General features: G+C 37.8%; 1 protein-coding gene across 1 annotated transcript in view; it reads left to right on the plus strand.

Moving 5' to 3' along the window:
• The first annotated feature begins 1233 nt into the window (after window positions 1–1233).
• The window catches only part of LOC150081566 (long-chain-fatty-acid--CoA ligase 5-like), a 70313-nt gene continuing 52811 nt past the window's right edge, over window positions 1234–18735 (plus strand). Inside the window, exons 1-2 of the mRNA XM_090379407.1 lie at window positions 1234–1583; window positions 15052–15169. Of these exons, the coding sequence (XP_090235533.1) occupies window positions 1401–1583; window positions 15052–15169 (301 nt within the window). The 5' untranslated portion in view covers window positions 1234–1400. The remainder of the gene's footprint in view (window positions 1584–15051; window positions 15170–18735) is intronic.

The following is an 18735-nucleotide window of genomic DNA, read 5'->3' on the forward strand; positions in this document are numbered from 1 at the left end:
CCGGATGCCAATTTATCGCTAAAGCGCCCAAGAGGAAACGCCTTTAGTATGCCCTCATGAAAAGTGACAGAAACGAAGATGGTCGCGCATACCAATAATCCGTAACTAAGGTGAACAGGTTAGTACGGTACAATCGAGATCGATACGAGACAAGAATTAAAATGAGAAATTCGATAGTTCCCATGTGAAATGCGACATCTTCACGCGTTAATGGTTTAGGTGGGAAAACTTTCAACCAAAAAGCGAATTTAGCAAACTTTAGTTTGAATCGTTAAACGGATCCGGCTTTGAATGTAGATCTTTAGGTTTCTGCCAATAACAGAGGCGAATATGACTCAATGATTTATTAGGTTACGTCATTTTTCTCGCACGTGGAGCATTCCTGGTTTAGATCCCATCACCACACCGAAGTAGATGTGAAATATTGGCAACAGAAGCCAAATATGGCGCTCATTAACAATGGAACGAGTACTGCATTTGTTTGGGGTGTTCAAAGACTCCACTCGAATACCTTCCAACGATCACGTCGTCCATTTCGTTTTATTTTTCCGAATATCTCAACAAGCACAAAAACAAACAAATTTTAAAATTTAATTTTAATCTGAGAAAACCCACTCGGAGGAATTATCCTTTAACATAATCAAATCGGATCAGCGATCTTAGGGACTCGGTTAATTTCGGTTTCCCACAACGAACTTGCGTTTAATTCGACAATTTGTTATCACCAAACCCTTAAAATAAATTTCGTCGCCTTCTTTTCTCGGGATTCAATTACGACCTTGAACACTTCCCGCACTGAACTTTTACCCGTTCGTACGGAAACGAAGTACCGCAAGGCCGTCCAACCGGTCATTCAAAAACGACCTTCGTCCCATTGGACGAGATCGGGTATCTTCGTTAGGCACGTTCCGTAAACAGTTCGGGGGGGGGGGGGAAGAAAGCACGAGGGGGATCTCGTCCCAAGGTAGAGAGAGAGAGGAAATAGGTTCCTCTGAAGACACCAAACTGTCCTTTGCAAAATAAAAAATAAATCAATAACCGAGGAGAATCTGGGTTTCCTTCAAACCGTTCAAGGTCGCTGGTTCGTCGTGAACAAGCCGTATAATCCAAACATTGAGCACAGCTACACTTTGAATGAAAGCCAAATAATCGCTTCCCGTCAAGGACGCCGCCGAACGCTCGCCTGTCGCTTCGGCACGCCATGTTTGCGAGCTTGTTTATGAGATGGAAAGTGGGCTACGATAAGTTGCCAGCTGATCCAGCAAGCGGCGCCACACGCTACGATATTTCGGCCATGTGAGGGCAACTTACGGCAGCTTGGAGCTGGTAGTTGGTGTTTCCTGCGCGATAGTTCACTCGGTATTATTCGTGTCCTGGTGCACCACCACTTCGACAGCTTCATGTTAGTGAAATTGTGCACATCTCGTCTGGTGCTGACGGGCTTCATTCGTAGTTCGAAGGCAAGGCAGAGTTCGTTCGGATTTGTGCTTCAGCATCCTCTTCGAGCGACGCCGAGCGCAAATGTGCGTCACCTCACTCCCAGCGGGTCCGTGGATCCTGAAAATCAATCGGTTCTGCTGCCAGTAAGTAAGACTTTTCTTGATGCATTGAACGAATAGGTGTGTGTGTGTTTGATCCTTTTTAATCGCTGTTGTGTAGCTGTACGAAAACCTTGACACGTGCTTTTTGTTCGTGGTGAGAGACCCTGAAGGCGTAGTTCATTGCGCTCGTGCGTCTGTCATGTGAGGTTGTTCAGCAAGCGAACCCACCAGCTTAAATTAGAAATATGTCCAATAATCTGTAATTGTTTAGTATCTATGATACTTAAGCCTTAATTACTGAAATAGCCATTTGCTGCATCGAATGAGGCTTATTTTATTTATTATTTATTTATTTTATTGTTGGACAGGCGCTCTAATTCTTTTAGACGAAAAAGGCCCTAAAAATTAATATCAGGTTATGATTTAAAAGTAACAGCCAGATGAATTATTTTCTAAAAATCTGAGTATTGTTCATGTTCAGCAGAGATATTCTGTTTGTAAGAGAAATAAAGCATGGCGGATTTTTAGCAGTAATTTTCTTTTAAAAAACTATTAATTCATTATGTATATAATTAAGATAATTAATATTCATATAATAAAAATTCTATCATAGGATGCAATAATATTAAAGGCCACGTTAGCAATACCAGCTTCATAAACTTAGGAGGATACTCAATGTTTTACAAATTTTTCGAAAGTCACCGTAATAAATAGGTTGAAGGCCAATTTATCTTGTTCTTATTGGGTTTTAGGAGCATTAGCGACTAAAATCATATCGCGCTGTTAGCTGAAAGAAAACGAGTTTGCGGGAGAAAAAACCATGTACGCTCGCCTTAAACCGACTAACTCAGCCACGCTGTGAAAAAGGCTCATAAAAATTCTCAACATCGAGATATATTCAGCATCAGAGTTTGTTACTCATTCATTAAAAAAAACGTTTCAATAATAATAATCAACAAGATAAACGCAAATCTTTGTAAGTAGTTCTAAATAGGATAGCAGTGCCTCTGAAAAATACAGAATCCGTTATTGATATTCTTACCCATTTTGAGGCTCATCTGCATATATATATGCGTCTATTGTCTTCTCCATTTCTGTTCATCAGCCCACATGTAACAGAAGAACTCCTAGTAGATGGATTTTCATGAAATTTTATATTTGGACTTGGCAAAAATATTTGTCGAGTAAAACCAATTTTTATTAAAATCGGACACATAGAAATCCAAAATTTTTTTTGTCCCTAGCACCTATTCAGTAGGTGCTACTAGCGGCACTTATTGGATTTCTGCTCTTCTGTTTCTCTACGATGACTCCTCGTATTGATTCAAGGCCATCGATTGTCGGCCGATCCTCGAATCTTCCCATCAAAATTGTTTGCAGCTTTATTCACATCACAGACTCTGTATCCATGATATGGCTAGTTCATCTTAAGGTGGTCCAACCTGTCACCCCGTCGTGCTGTGAACACACCAAAGTGTGATGTGGTCATAATCAAATCCCCTTTCGTATATTTAACGGGTTAATTTGGCGTCACTTGAATACTCATTTCATCCTTGGTCCGTGCTTCACGAGTAAGAGAACTAACAGCGCCAAGACCTAAAACTAAACTACGTATCATGCCAATGCAGTACCACAGGTTATGTACCTGCTCGAAAAGAGTGACAGGCAATGCCAAAAGTTTATCTTCGTGCAAGATGGTGATTAATTTAAAGATAGTAAGTATTAAGATTGGATATTTAGTTTTAATGTAAATAAGGTTAAAGTTGGAAAAACACTGGATTGAGTAATGGACAGTTTTAGATGCACGAATTAAAATAGCGGCTAAAAGTAAACAAGTAATTTAAATAATACAAGAGAACAAACAGAGACAGCGCAATGACTAAGAAAGAAGGTGCCATTTGAAAACAGGCGTGAAAGTTGCTAAGGGCAAGAACAATATCACCGTGAAACGGGATTACGAAGCATATCTTTTGATCTAAGCCACCGTTAGAAAGTAAACAAGAAATTAGTGGACGTCCAGAATTTGCATCAAAAAGAAACGGCGTCAGGGTACTGATATTTGGAGAGTTGGCCATATTTAGCAGAGAAAAGTGTGAACACGAAAATGAGTGTTTTGGAGGTGACCCACAAACATGAAAGAACCATACTGCCATGTTAAAAAAAATAAGAAATTTCTAGAGAAGGGTTGGTTTGTTCGCTAGGGAGAGATGTTTAGCAAATAGGAAGGAATGAAAAAATTTAAGCAGAGTATGGGGATTGGTTGGAGTCCTTGGGGAAGGCATACCAAACTTGAGGGAAAGAGTAAAGTTCGGGGGGGGTGAGTAATTTGAGATAGTGTCCATTCTGTATCTGACTTCTCTGTGGTCGAAAGGGTCGTGAGTTTGCGGGTTGAAGTAGAAGCAGATTTTTTGATGGTCAGAGTTCACATCTCGTGGTAGCAAGATGAAGAAAAAAAAAAAAAAAACGTGGGAGAAGGAAAGCCTGGTCCGGTATCGGAAAGCAGAGTGCCCAAGAAATGGCAGAAAGCCTGTCTGCCTTGAAGGAAGCCTGAAAGCAAGGAAATTGGAAGTAGCTGCCACTCCGGGACGCAAGTCTGTTCCTGTGGGTTTTTTTTTTCTTGAATCCTGAACTCAAGGACTCATAACCTAGCTCTGTAAGGAATTTAGCGATAGTCCTTTTAAAAAAAAAGGTACATTCCTGCTGTATTAGGCAAGTTAGTTATTAAGGTTGAGATGATTTGTTATGAATGTTAATGATTATGAAATAACGTAAGGGTGGTACAGAGGTAATAAAAAGAAAGTGATATTATAAAGGAATTAGTAAAGAAATATTTATAGAGGTACTACCATAAGGTAATGTTAACCTATATCATTAAATTAGGTCAGGTGCCAACACAAGATAACATACCAGGTGAGGCGTAAAGAGAAAGAAAATTTTATTAATAGAGAAACCTCATGAGTAAAGAGGGATGACTAAGATGGCAACTAGAGAGTAATTAAGGTAGAATGGGTGATCTATAGTGAATATTATTGAGGTAAGAGGACATCAGTTGCAATACACTTCATGTGTTAAAGGCTAGAAACAAATATACAAAAGGAGCATTAAGAGCTGACATGAATTTTACTGATGTAAGTGATAAAAATTGGTAATGGAAGAGAATGATTGAGTAATCATCGGGGATTCATATTAAGTGAGATACACCTGATACAAACTGAATTTGTAAATTGAGAATAGTTGATTACAGAGAGAGAGAGAGTGTGTGTAGTGTACTGTAGTATGGTTCATATATATGGAAATGGGTATGCTTTTATGTAATTATTTTTTTATTTTAAGTAAATGCTGTATATAATGTTCATTAAAGGTTTGTAAATTTTCTTGTAAATAAATGTGTCTTTAATGTTCTGCTAACACCCGCCTCGCACACCCTAGAATCAAGAATTTTCTGTGAATTGTAGTCAGATTTCCAAAATGTGGGGTGGAATTTGTCTCAGTAGGGTGTAAGTCAAAAAAAGGAAGCATAACCCTAACCTCCACACCTGTATCCAAATCTAGGCAAAAAATGCCTAGATTTGGTGCAGCAGTTTCCTGCAGTGCCAGGCCTACTGAGAACTGCATTAATTAAAAGCTAACAAATATCCCAGGAAAGTGACATCGCCAGCTGTTTCATCAGCTGCAATTTAAACCTTTCTCTTCCTGCTTGGCTAAGTCAGACTGCTATAATTTATTCCGAAAGTCGATTTTCCTGATAGACAGCAACAGAATACAGGGTATATAGCAAGGAAAACGTACTTATGATTAGCTCTTGCAATAAAACGAGTATTAGTAGAGGAAAATTATGCAAGAAAACAAGCTATAGAGCATCAGCCAAAAAAACCCCGTCCCATTTCACCTATCCATCCTGTCCAACAGTTCGTCTAGTTCTTCCTTTAATTTATTCAAGCTGTGCGCTTCCACAACATTAGATGGAAGTTTGTTCCAGCAATCAACCACCCTTTGCCAAAGGCAAACTTCTAAACATCTATTATGCAAGTCCTTCCTCAATTTGAATTTATGCCCCACTCCTCAGGTGCGTAATCTGAGCAAGTTGAAGAATCCCATCAGCATTGAGTTATCTCAGTCCATTCAAAGTCTTAAACACCTCAATCAGATAGTCTCGCAGGTGCTTAGTCTCCAGATGCGGCAATTCGCAGAAAAAGCCTTTCTTGGTAACAGTAACCCTTTGTTTCCCTTCACCAAACTAGTTACCATTCTTTGAACGCTCCAGCATAAAAATTTTAATTATTTCAAACGAGCAATTTGAGAAAATGTCTGAAATAGCGGAGGTTATTTTACAATAAGTATTTTTTCACTATTTGTTTAAGTGAGAATAGAGTGCAGCATATTATCAGAGATAAAACTGTACCGTAGTTAATGTGCATCCTAGGATTACTGATAGAGAGAATGAAACCAGAACGCCTACAAACAAGACTTGGAGAAGTCAGAAGATGGACACGAGACAAGAGTGAGAGCCCACGAAAATGGATGGCCCACATATCTACCCCGATATATTTTTATAAATATTACTGAAAGAAACTATATCAAATAATGAATTTATTATATAGTGTTGGAGAGCCATCATATGCTGTTTCTTACGTTTTCGGTAATGGTGATGCATGCTTAATTTAATCTAGTTTGCCCTATCTGGTTTGACTACAGAAGAAATTCTATAGAGAAAACGAGATTAAATGATCTCGCTGTTAAACATACAAAACCTGTCAAAATGAACCTTCAACTAAGGTAAAGATGAAATTTTAAATAACAAACAAATTTATAAACTAATTGCAACATTAAAGATTGTTAAAAATCCATATTTTGGTGTATTAACTTTTTAGGATATTTTTATACTTTGTATAAATGTACCATTTATACAAAGTATAAAAATAAGCCATCGTTGTTTCGTGTTAATAAAAGAGAGGTGGACCTCCTGTGGTCTTCGCATAGGGGCCCAGAAATTCTAGCAATGCCACTAAACATATCCATAAATTGTTTCCAAATTCACTAGGAGTGGCAATTTTTATTATTACACGAGGAAACGAAGTACAAAGACTGGGTTCAGTCTGTGTGTTCTTAGAAACCATAAAAATCCTCTGATAAATTATGAAAACATCGAATTTCTTACACAACTTATCTTTATATGTGCCTCTTTGATTTGTTGCTAATCTTATCATTCAACATAAAAGTATTATTCTGTTTACTTGGGAATTCTTGTTTGATGCAAACAATTGACAACCCTGGAATTTGCTGCTCTGTCCTACCTACAGATTCACCATGAGGAACAATTAATGATGGCTATTTTGCGAATTAATGACTGAAAGAAAAGTAAAATACCTTCCGAGAGACAGGTGAAGTTAATTTTCTTCAGATAAATGTTAAGGTAGTTTGGAAAAAGTGAAAGCTCAGTCTAATCGCTGTCCTCGTTTCTTTCGGTCGTTCTGCAGATTATCTTCAATTAACTTTTGTTTTCCCGAGATACAATGCATTTTCTATAGCTATTTGCAATTGTAGGTCACCCACTTATCTCTTAGGCTGTTTCTCTCTAATGATAGCAGTTATACGACTCTTATTTTCGTTGCTACGATTCTGATCAATCCGAAAAGAACAAACAGGGGCTAATTCAAAACTGTTCCTTAGAATGAAATAAAAAGGCCACCCTAAATTAAAGAATTTAGAAAGCTTCAATTTTCAGTGGCATTATTTTGCGTTACATTACAATATATTTAAATTATTGATAATTTTCCAATCAGTGCAATATCAGCTGACTGATGTAATGATTTAAACTTTTTCAGTGATTAATTTCTTTTATAACAGCTCGAACGAAAGACAACTCTAAATTCTATTTTATAATGTGTAGGTTATTCTTTATTTACTTACCATTGAATTAAAAAAGAAAAAAACAATTATATTTTTGATTTTTAAATGCAAAGATGATTAGTTAATATATCAAGGGTCTTGTTAATAGATAAACGATCGTATCTACACTCAGAGAAAATTATTTTTCTTCAATTAGGAGTTTACAAAAGTGTCATGAATAAGATGATGATATTTGTATCATCATGATATTTATATCCAGCTTAAAAAACAAAGCTTAAAACAGATTCCAAGTACAGTATTGGAACACATTACTCCTATGAGAGACAATGCAGTCAGTGTCACGAGTGCAACGTGCAGCGCTAGCGATATAGTGAAGTCCTCGCGAGTGTGACAGACAGAACAGAATTGTAATGGCCGACTGAAAAGAAACAGTAAAACGGCTTCTTCACTGCCGGTTTCTGGGTTTCAGTTAACCCCAGAATTTTACGAAAGGCGGAAATACTCGAGATAACTTCACCTCAAGGTAAGCTATCCTTTTGGACTCATTTTTAAGCAGTGAAAAACACTGCAAAATTAAGCCTTTATTTTCAGGAATTTCTCCAAAAGCTAATTCCCTCGAAGTTGCAAACTACCTGTCCTTGTTGTTTCTCGAAGTAAGCTTGCATAAGGCTTCACGGTCTGATCAAACCAATTCCGTTTCTTTTTATCTCATCATAAAATACGACTTAAGAATAGCTCTCAACTTTTGAGTAGATAAGAGCTATTCTTAATTACCCATTCGTAAGCTGCATTATGCTTCCAAATACTTTGCCATTGTACTGAAATAACTGATAGAAACTCAAAACATATTTGAAGCATCTTTTCGTCATTTCACAATTAACAGCATATAAGTTAGTCTGTAGTTAAGTCAGTTAAGCAGATTAGGCAAGCGAAGGCAGATTACGAGGAATCTTTGGGAAATTATGCTAAGAAAAACAGCAAGGACTTCTTTACTCATATAAACTCAAAAAGGAAGCAAATGAATCAGATTGGACCACTTGATATGGATGGTTCGACAGTTGATGCTCCTGTTCAGATAGCTGACAAATTGATTGAGCATTTTGCATCTACATTCACACATGAGGAGTTATTAAGGGAGGAAAATGCCAGAAGTTTATCAAACTGTAGTAACAGGATGCTTAATGATTTTGTAATAACTGAGAGCAAAGTGGAGGAGAAATTGTTGAAGTTAAACATAAGAAAAGCACCTGGGGTGGATGGGAACTATCCAGTTATATTAAAGTAGGCGGCAAAGAACTAAGCAAACCCTTGGCCATAACTATGAGAGCATCCTTGGATTCAGAGGACTGGAGATGTCCAAATGTATCCCCAGTTCAAAAACGACACGAGTAATTACCGACAAGTTAGTTTAACTTCCGTTCCAGATAAAATAATAATCACTGGTTAAAGATGCATTTCAGGATCATCTAGACAAGACTCCAGCAATAATTCAGACACAGCATGGGTTTATTAAGGGGAAGTCTTATCTGACCAAGTTGATTGGATACTGTGATGTGGTTACAAAGGAACTAGATGCAAAAAATAATTTTGATAGCATATACTTGGATTTCAGGAAAGCTTTTGACACTGTTGCGCATGGAAAATTACTGGACAAATTGGAGCAGAATGGTATTAAGGGTAAGTTGCTACAATGGATAAAGGAATGGTTGAGTGGGAGAAAACAGAATGGTAATCAATGGAGGCTGCTCTTCGTGGACTAATGTTATTAGTGGAATCCCACAGGGTTCGGTGTTGAGCCCACTGTCGTTTTTTATATTTATCAATGATATTGATGAAGGTATATCAGGATTAATGTCGAAGTTTGAAGATTCCATGCTGTGATTGACAGACAGCAGTATTATCGCTGCCCTGTGTAGATGGTTCTGCATCAGCCTTACTTCTTTAACCAGTGACTCCTTATTTTCCCAGGAACAGAAGTTAAGCGACCAGGTCTGTAGTTACTGGTGTCACCTTTTTATTCCCCTTTGTGAATTGCGGATATATTGCCACAGCTCTGATGTCACCTTTTTATTCCCCTTTGTGAATTGCGGATATATTGCCACAGCTCAGTAGCGTAGCTACCCTTTTTCGGGCCCGGAGGCAAAGAACATGTTCGAGCCCCTACTTAATTAATGAAAATTGCAAAAACAGGAGACAGCCAAAGACGCCAGACCCCTAAAGGGTCCGGGCCAGGAGGCAATTGCCTTGTCTGCCTACATGGTAGCTACTCCACTGCCACAGCTCCAGCACATAGGGACCTCTCCTCTCAATCCAATGATTCTTTCATAATTATGGCTAAGGCTTTGTATATCTCCTTTGCTGCCTCCCTTGATACAATTGGATAGACCTCTTCCAACTACTGGTGCCTTTTTATGTTTAGCTTCAACAATCTCTCTTGCATTTTCCTCTCAGTTATCACAAATAATTGCGGTCCCTGATATAATTTCGTAAACTTCTATTATCCTTTACTCTAAAGAATTCCTTGTATTCGAAAGTAACTGCAAAATACCTATTCAGTTTGTAAGCAAACTGAGTACGATCAACAGCAGTTAAACCCCCTCGTTGTGTTTACTTAAATAAATTAGTGTTTGCTGGTTTCTTTGCCCAAGGCTTCTCATAATCCATCCGCCTTAGTTTGCTTTTTTTTTTTTTGTTAGTTGTTGGTGCATCGGCTTCTGTGGCCATAATGCACCTCCCAAAGTTTTTGCATTTTACTCTGATCCAAGCTCGAGGCGGGATTCGAACGCGCAACCTTTGGGTTGCCAGGCAGGCTCTTTACCCACCTGGCTAGCCCGGTCGCGCCTTAGTTTGCCTAACCTCTTTTGTGAGTTGATTGGGGATTAGTTTATAGGCCTCTGTTTCACCTGATAATTTATATTTATTGCATGCATTTTTCTTCTCTGCCACAAGTCTGACTAGTTCATCAGACATCCGTTTAGGACTAAGACCTGAACAGTATTTCTTTTAGCGTGAAAAAGATAGTAGCTTCGACGATTATTTCTCTGATGCTTCCCATTTGGAATTTGCTGTATGTTGTTGCTCGATTTTAGGAGCATCGGCGACTATGGCCATGTTGATCCGTGTACACTGTCTGTAAATTGAGCTCAGTTTCCTGGACGGAAAGCCCAAGTTTGCGGGAGAAAAAACCATGCTATCCCCCACCTGAGACCGGCTAACTCAGCCACGTTTTGAAAAAACCCATAATTCTTCCGGTCATCGACGGGATTTGAACTGAGATGTTTTCCACTCTGTTGGAAGGACGGTCATCCTACTAACTATGCTTCAACTTATGTGGTGCCCTGAAAAAATTACTGCAACACTAAGGGGGCCATGAACCAAAAACGTTTGGCAACCTCTGAATTGAATATAACACTGAAAACAATCCTTTATTGTTTCCACTTGGTTCTTCCCTAACGTCTATGCTTCCTTCCTATTAACTGGCCACGGGTCCTTCAAGAGACGCCTTCTAGAGTTCGGCCTAGTCGAGGATGCCCTCTGTACCTGCGGAGAACCTGAAGACTGGGATCACGTGATGCACTCATGCAACGTATACTTAGATCTAAGAAACCAACTACTCCTAGACCTCCACACTACATCACTTCGGCCAGAAACCAAGTTATTGGAATCTAATGATGCCTTCCGTGCACTGACCAGTTATGCCAACGAGGTCTTTCGTCGTCGCTGGCATCACCTGGATAACCTCCTCTAGACAGCAACTGATACCCAGCACCGGAAACTTCCAGACATGAAACTGCAAATGGCGGACAGCACTTTCGACGCCGCTCCGTGATTCTCCATTGTGACGATCCTGGACTCTTTAATTTGAACTTTACCTATTCTCTTCTTCCTACCCACAGTCTTTCTCCAGGACTCCCACAACTGCACCTAGCACTCTTCCTGCTCCGTTTCGCCTGGGAGGATGCCTACGCTCTGTCATCCTCGCTATCTTGTCTGCCTTCCACTTTCCTGTCTCTTCTCCGCTCTTTCCTTGGCCCTCCCCACTCTCGCTCCTGCAAGAGTGTGGACGGCCCGTCAGATGTCTTTTACTCCCTGGTCCGGCTCCTCGTGCCAGTGGACGGATGCTGGGAGGCTCCTTCCTGGTGATCGCGCCTCCCAGTAACGAAGAGGCCAGTCAAACAACACACTACTCACATATAACCCACACTGACTGGCTTTGCTATGTTAACAGAGTATTTAACGCGGATTTGTGGGAAACCACGGGAACCGCATAACAAAAAACACTATGTCCACTAATCCTTTATTGTTTGGTAACCTAAATATCTTAATCTCACGAGAAAAGGCCTCGGAGTCCATTTACAGCACAGCTTTTAAGTACATTTTAAACACAGCTTAAGTAATAAAATTATAAAATTTTAAAGGTTATAAAATTAGAACTAATTTTTTAGATTTAATTTTTATTACGTGGCATTTTTGGGCAAAAACCTCAAGTGAGTTAACTTAATGACGTAGTGAGTTAACATGCTTACAAGTCAGTGCAAATGCATCAGATCTACTCGCAGCTAACTACTAAATAGTTATAAAATTTATTATATATTTTAATTTTTATTAAAATAACGCTATTACCGGCTGCTTTCTGGTTATAACCGGAATTTAAAGATGAACTTTTATTGAATTAATGCAAAGTAATTCAGTTTTGAATTTTACAGGCTGCAGTCACTGCTGTGGAGATCACATTTATTCTCAAAATCGGAACGATTTTTTTTTCTACTTTGAATGAAAAGGCATGCGTATTCAGAAAGCAAACAACAGGCACTAGTCTTGGACTGTAAGACTCGTCTTGTGATTTCATCAGATAGAACAGTGCCACAGAACTGTCTCCGTCACGATGTAAGAATGACCCTCATAGGTGCTTAATCGTGTTAAGTGGTATAAGTTTCCATCCATTAGTACCGCTCAAGCTCAGAGGTAGTAAAGAGTTATTTCAGCTTCCTTGAATGACATTATAACAAGGTTTTCTGCGTAGTGGAAGCAGGATGTACGTCAACAGTGATTTAATTTGGTTGTCTCGTTTGACGTTCTGGGACTTTTCTATACTGACTTGAGAATTATTTCATTCTACAATGAGAACAGTAAACAATGTAAAGTGCACAAATCGAAAAGTAAGAACTGAAAACAGCCATTTTATTAAGTGATTTATTGATGTCAGATTCATGTGATGATTCCAAGTGTCAAATCCCATGGACTGTTTTCTCCTCATCTTTGTTTATATATATTTCTCTCCTGATATCTTTCATCATTGAGAGGGAAGGAAAATTTACAAAATAAACTTTCCAGATAGTAAGGATTTATGAGTTTTGTCTCTTGAAAGGATCTTCAGAGGAAAATTTGTGTTTGTATCTGTGGGGGGGGGGATACTTCTCGTCTGTTTACTGAGGTTTTATTTCTTCTTGTCAAGAGATATTTGTTTGTGGTCATTCTGCTTAATGAAGATACTGATTATCGCCTTTCGACAAATCTGCTTGACTAATGAATTTCATTTTATGCACTTCTGTTGCACTATTTAGTGATATACGTAGAAAACAGACTGAATTTTTAAGTATTTTCCAGTGCATTGGGTAATTTTAAGTGTTTAAAGAGACTTTTCACATTAAATGATGGCAAATTTAAAATTTCATTCAATACTCTGTTTATCCGAAAATGAAGATCAACGTGTATTTTCTCTTCCTCAGCGTAGTATCTAAACAGCATATATGTTTGAATCACTCTGGATGTTCAAATGATAAAAGCAGCCGAAGGTTTTCTTAAAAATGAGATACTGGTTTGCAAAAATGATGGGAAAGAAGTGCTGTCTTCATGGGTATTTTTTTTTTATCAAGTAATACTGGGATTCTATAAATTTCGGCATCTGGAAGATCTTTTTGAAGTGTTTACTGTTTCAAAACGTTTTGAGTAAACTGAATTCTGATGGCATATTTACTTTTTCTCAGACGACACCCACACAAAGGAGCATATATTTAAATTGAAAATATTGGTTGCAAAATGATGTGCAGAAATTTGTCTTTAACCAGATAATCTGAAGAAATCTTTGAAGACAATTACAAGAAATAATCTTCGTCTAAATCGAACTTTTGAAGACGATCTTCTTAAAATACATTTTGCTGTGCAAGATAGTATTGTATGAACAGCTTGGTGTTATACACCAAGATTTAGTTGTTTTTTTTTTGGGGGGGGGGGGGGTTTCGCCATTTCCCTTAATACCGGTGTTTGTTCTGTCACTAATGGTGTAAGTCTATCGTAGTGCTCATGTGAATTCCCCGTTAAGCTAGTCAGATGGGAGTGAGTGTTTTTATTATGTCTATAATTTAGATGTACTCAAGAACGTGTTTGCCGGATGAAAACTGACAAATTCCAGAGAAAATTCTTTTATTTTTCCCGCTCAGCTCCGAGCGAGTGAAGGACAAAATAATTTCACCATCTGTGCCGTAGTAATCTAAACCGACATTTCCACGTAGATGGCCATCAGCATAGCAATTATGACTGCCATAGAGAACTTGCTTGTATCCAGATTCCTTCATATTCAACGAAGTAATTTTTGAGATTACTAACTGCATATGAATGAATGTGATTATATTATGGAAGAACTGAAAGGTTTAAGTGTTTTTATATAATAAAAGTTTCATGTTCATCCAGTATGTAACCAGATAAATAGTTCGGCCTGTTGCTGGTTGTTGTAGTAGGCTTTTAGGAGCCTCAGCAACTAAGGCCATATTATTATTATGGCCTTAGTTGGCAGTGTATATAATATGTCTGTAATTTGCATGCGTTCTGAGGTCGGTTTTCTGTTTTCTGTGCGAAAAAACCCGCGTTTCTCGCAGAAAAACCATGCTGCTCTCGCCTGAGACCGACTAACTCTGCCATGTTGTAAAAAATGCCCATAAAATTCCTCACGCCATCGACGAAACTCGAACTCAGTGTATTCCACCCGGTGTGGAGAGGACGGCGATCCTACCATCTATGCTAACTAGGAGGGGCTCCTGTTCCTGGTCGGTAATCTTTTATCAATTATTAGATAATTAATTACCTAATAATTATTGTTAATGATAATTATTGTTGTTACCTAAAATTATTTGGCAATCAGTTATTAGATTTATTAAGAGATATCTTCAGACAACTGCCATAAAATTCAGGAATTCATTTTAAAACGTAACTAAAATCAACATTCTTTATAATTTTGCTTAAGTTATTTGAAAAAGAATCCTGAAATTATGCACGGAATAGCGACATTGTGCCTTCTCTACAAAACGAATAACAGTTAATGTGATAATCTCCTACACTTATTCATTATCAGAGCTTTATCATATGCCCGTTCTCGAGTCAATGACCTTCCAAGTCAGTAATCGGTAAAGTAAATCTGTAGACACGTATTTCATACTTAAGTCCAAAGGAAACTTCCTTATTAGAGAAACATGCTCTTGTAATACGAATAATATATTTTTATAATCTTTCTGAACGAAAGACAGCTAAACTATCTACTATAAATTAAGCGGATTGCTCTATGGATATATCACTGCATACCATTTGCGATAACTGTTGATGTAACTATGTTTAACAAAGTTTCTAAATGTGATATTTTTAAATAATCGCAGTTCGTATCTTTTAGGGTGCAGAAAGGATACGTGCTTCTCGCATGACAAGTGATCCATTGCAATTGGTTGACATTCCAGAATGTGGAGCTCTGACGATGTACGAGATTTTCAAATGTTCCGTAGAAAGCGCAGGTGAGGACTGACACATCCGATATTCATCTCAGTTAGTCGCATCTTATGTTGTTGTTGGTATGAGGTTTAACGACACGTGGTGCTACTGAAGCCAAATTGTGTCTGTTAATAGTTTATTTAAAAGAGACAGTATAGCCATTCAATTATATACGTAGGTCAATACGCTTCGAGTATACTAATAATGCTTCTATATTTGTGCCATTTCCAAGGAACTGGCATACATTTTGTGCTTGGTTTATCTGGAGAATAACTGGGAAGTGTTTGAGCGCATGGATAGTCTACCATTAAATGATGGTCCGTAAGTTGAGTTTAACAGGATGTGCATTGGATCGATTTTTTCCCAATAATAAAAATATGCGTAAGACGAATACAGCAATCCCTCGCTATTCGAGGGAGTTCAGTTCCCAAGAACTATTGCGAATACGGAGGCCACAAATAACAAGGTTCGGTGCCCATATCAAAACCAGAGATTACGTTCTAAAATATATTTAAGAGGAAAACTAGCCTAAATCTGAGTCTATGTATTTTTTTTTTTTTTTTAAGTATTGCAAAATACTGATCTAAATGTGCAGTTTTTAATAAAAACAAAGTCAAATATAATTTATTGAAACCGTCAAACAATACATGATAATCAACTAAGCATTCCATTAGTTATTAGTGCGTGATATTGAAGAGGCTAGGACCCCTTTGATGGAACCTTGTTCATGTTTCTTTTCAAGTTCTTTGTGAACTTCTTTAAAAGGTGAAAGCAAGTGATCAAGGTCTCTCTTAAACTTGATGCTCTTCTCCATGTTTGGATCCAACTCGAACACTTTATCAGAAAGTTGTTTGGATAGTGTGAAAATTTCATTTAATGTTGACGATTTGATGTTAAATTCCAGTCCAACAACGTCAAGCACTTCATCCTCAAAATAATTTTGGTCTTCACTGGACATTGCTACCATTTCATCCAACTCTTCTAATGGTAAACTCTTGAGTCTCAATTATTTCCTGAATGTCTGCCTGCTGTCTCTATGTCTTCAAATCCCTTGTGTTGTATTCCTTTTGCGATAGTTACAATCTCTGCTACCACATCGTCCATATTTGGAGAGTTGTCTATCATTAATAACTTCTGGCCATAATTTCCACCAACGCGCATTACTGGTAGATGCCTTTATCTCTTCAACCGACTCTTATGTTGATCTGGCAATCAGCAATGTCATAATTTTTCCAACTTTGGTTTACGGTTAAGTCCGAATCCTTCTCCATTTTAGTTAGCAAGTCATTGGATGTTCTTCTGACATAATAGGTTTTAAAAGCCACAATCACGCCTTGGTGTAGCAGTTGCAAAAATGATGTATTTCTCACAAAATCTGATCAGATTTACCCACGAGCTTCACATTGTGCAGGTTTAAATGATATATATATATTTTTTTTCAAATTTTCGAACTATCCTTTGCTGGCTAAAAAAAATTGTGCCACTAGAACGTTTTCTCCAGATTCGCTAAAGTAGTCATATACTTTTTTTTTTTTCACGTATAATAACCATTCTTAAAGAAACCTTTTGCTGCTATTAATCTTTTCATCTTCAATTTAACGCCTCTTCCATGTTTTCGATTTTACGTCGCGTGTTATGGTACATATTTTTGCTGAAACACTGCGTCGTAACTTTTCTTCTGATTTCTTAATGGATTGGGCAATGGATTCATTTATTTTATAATGGTTTGCAAATTAAATTAAACTCTTCTTTTGGAAGTTTATCTAACAACTCAATCTTGCAAAATATTCAGTTTGTTAACAAACTGTTAACATTGTTTATGATCCTATAAATAATAAATGCCACTGATATCAAGTGGACCAATATGATTCATAGCTTGAGTTCTTGTTTTTAATTAAGTAAAGAATTCTTTACTGTTTTTTTTTTGCCAAGGATTTCTCATAATCTGTCTTAGCTTGACTAACCTCTTTAGTAAGTTGATTTCAGATTAGTTTATAGACGTCTGAATCACCTGATAAATTATCAGGTGATACAGAGGCTTGCTTGATAGTCATCACCACCTTCGATCTTTTGACAATTTCTCTTTTTGCTAAAACTCATATTTTCGTAGAAAATTAAACTGTCAATTCGATAGAAACGAGATAGACGCGCACTCTCGCTACAGCCTAAGTCGGTTTTTTCCAGCAAACAGGAGAGAACTCTTTAATTAGCTAGCATTGAACCAGTAAAGCTCTGTAACAACAACGCCTACAGGTTGCTGGTCTTCGCAACTTTAGTGGACATCTTTCAGCTCAAAAGTGCAGAAAACTATGACACCCTTAATAACTATATCTTCTCATTACTCTAAAGGTCAATCTGAGATGTCAAAACAGGATTTATACTAATGATTTAAGATTTATACGAAAAATCATAATTTTACATGTATATCAAAATTTTGTATACAGCCTTTCAGGTTGAACGTATCATGGACTATGTAACTTTTGGTCATGGGTTCTGCTTCACACCTTTGAATGTAACGCACATCCTTCTAGCCAATGGCTATCCGGGGGTGTCTCCTCAATGGGGAAATAAACTGACAATAATAAAATGCATAACGCAGACTGATAATTCACACTTGATCAACATTAGTCGCATTCACACTTGAATCAACATTAGTCACGCCAACACTTAATCGCGATTGTAGGTCACGTCGCATTGACATTTTACGCTTATAAAATGCGATTGTGAATAAGCGAAACCGCGAATAGCGAGGGATGGCTGTATGCCCAATTCTCAGTCTTGCCATTATCACTTCCTCTTGTCTATTTCGTCTGAATCCGAGCCCCAAAAGTTTGGATCTTGTTTCATCTGCTAAAGTTTGTTGTTGGTATTGCTTTTCCAGATCTGTAACCAATTGCAATAACAGGCCTTGTAAATTATACACTTGTAGTCTGTATAAGGAACCTGAGGGTGTTGTGATAAAGTGGAACAGGTTGCTTAGATTAAGAATCAGCACTCTCATTTCCCGGAATTCCAGAATGTCCTAGGATCCAACAAAATGTTACTGACTTGATCGGACTAGCTGCAGGAGAGTAACTGATAACGAATGTTTTTCGGTGTGGGATGACAGGAAGAGAAATTTTCGCTAGTGGAACAGACTGCACTGAGAACAGTCAGTATAGATTAGGGAAAGTGAAATGGAAAAGTCAATAATATGGTGAGGTGCTAACTTTATGGCATATGGTTCGGCAGTGAAGATATTATAAGCAACTAGTTACGAAGCTGTAAATGAAGATAATACTGTCGTAACATAAACCATATTGTCAGTTTTCGATCCATCAGTGTATATTTTGCGGGCAGTGGAGTTGAGCTGCGTGCAACTGTCAGATATTGCGGAAGTTATCTTTATGTGAATTATTAAGCCGATTGGAGGAAAATAAACTAACTTTTAGGAGAACAGTAAAATACAGGTACCGAAGATATTGCCTGAGGTGCTGGTCATAGAGAAATTAAAAAGATTATCGGTTCTAGAGAACGGCATTCGCCTGAGGTACCAAAATACTACGGGCCAACCATAATAAAGTTTAAGGCTTTTTCATAATGAGAAACT

The sequence above is a fragment of the Mastigoproctus giganteus genome, chromosome 8, assembly GCF_048544385.1.
Source record: "Mastigoproctus giganteus isolate SK-2022 chromosome 8, ASM4854438v1, whole genome shotgun sequence".
Classification (NCBI taxonomy): Eukaryota; Metazoa; Arthropoda; class Arachnida; order Uropygi; family Thelyphonidae; genus Mastigoproctus; species Mastigoproctus giganteus.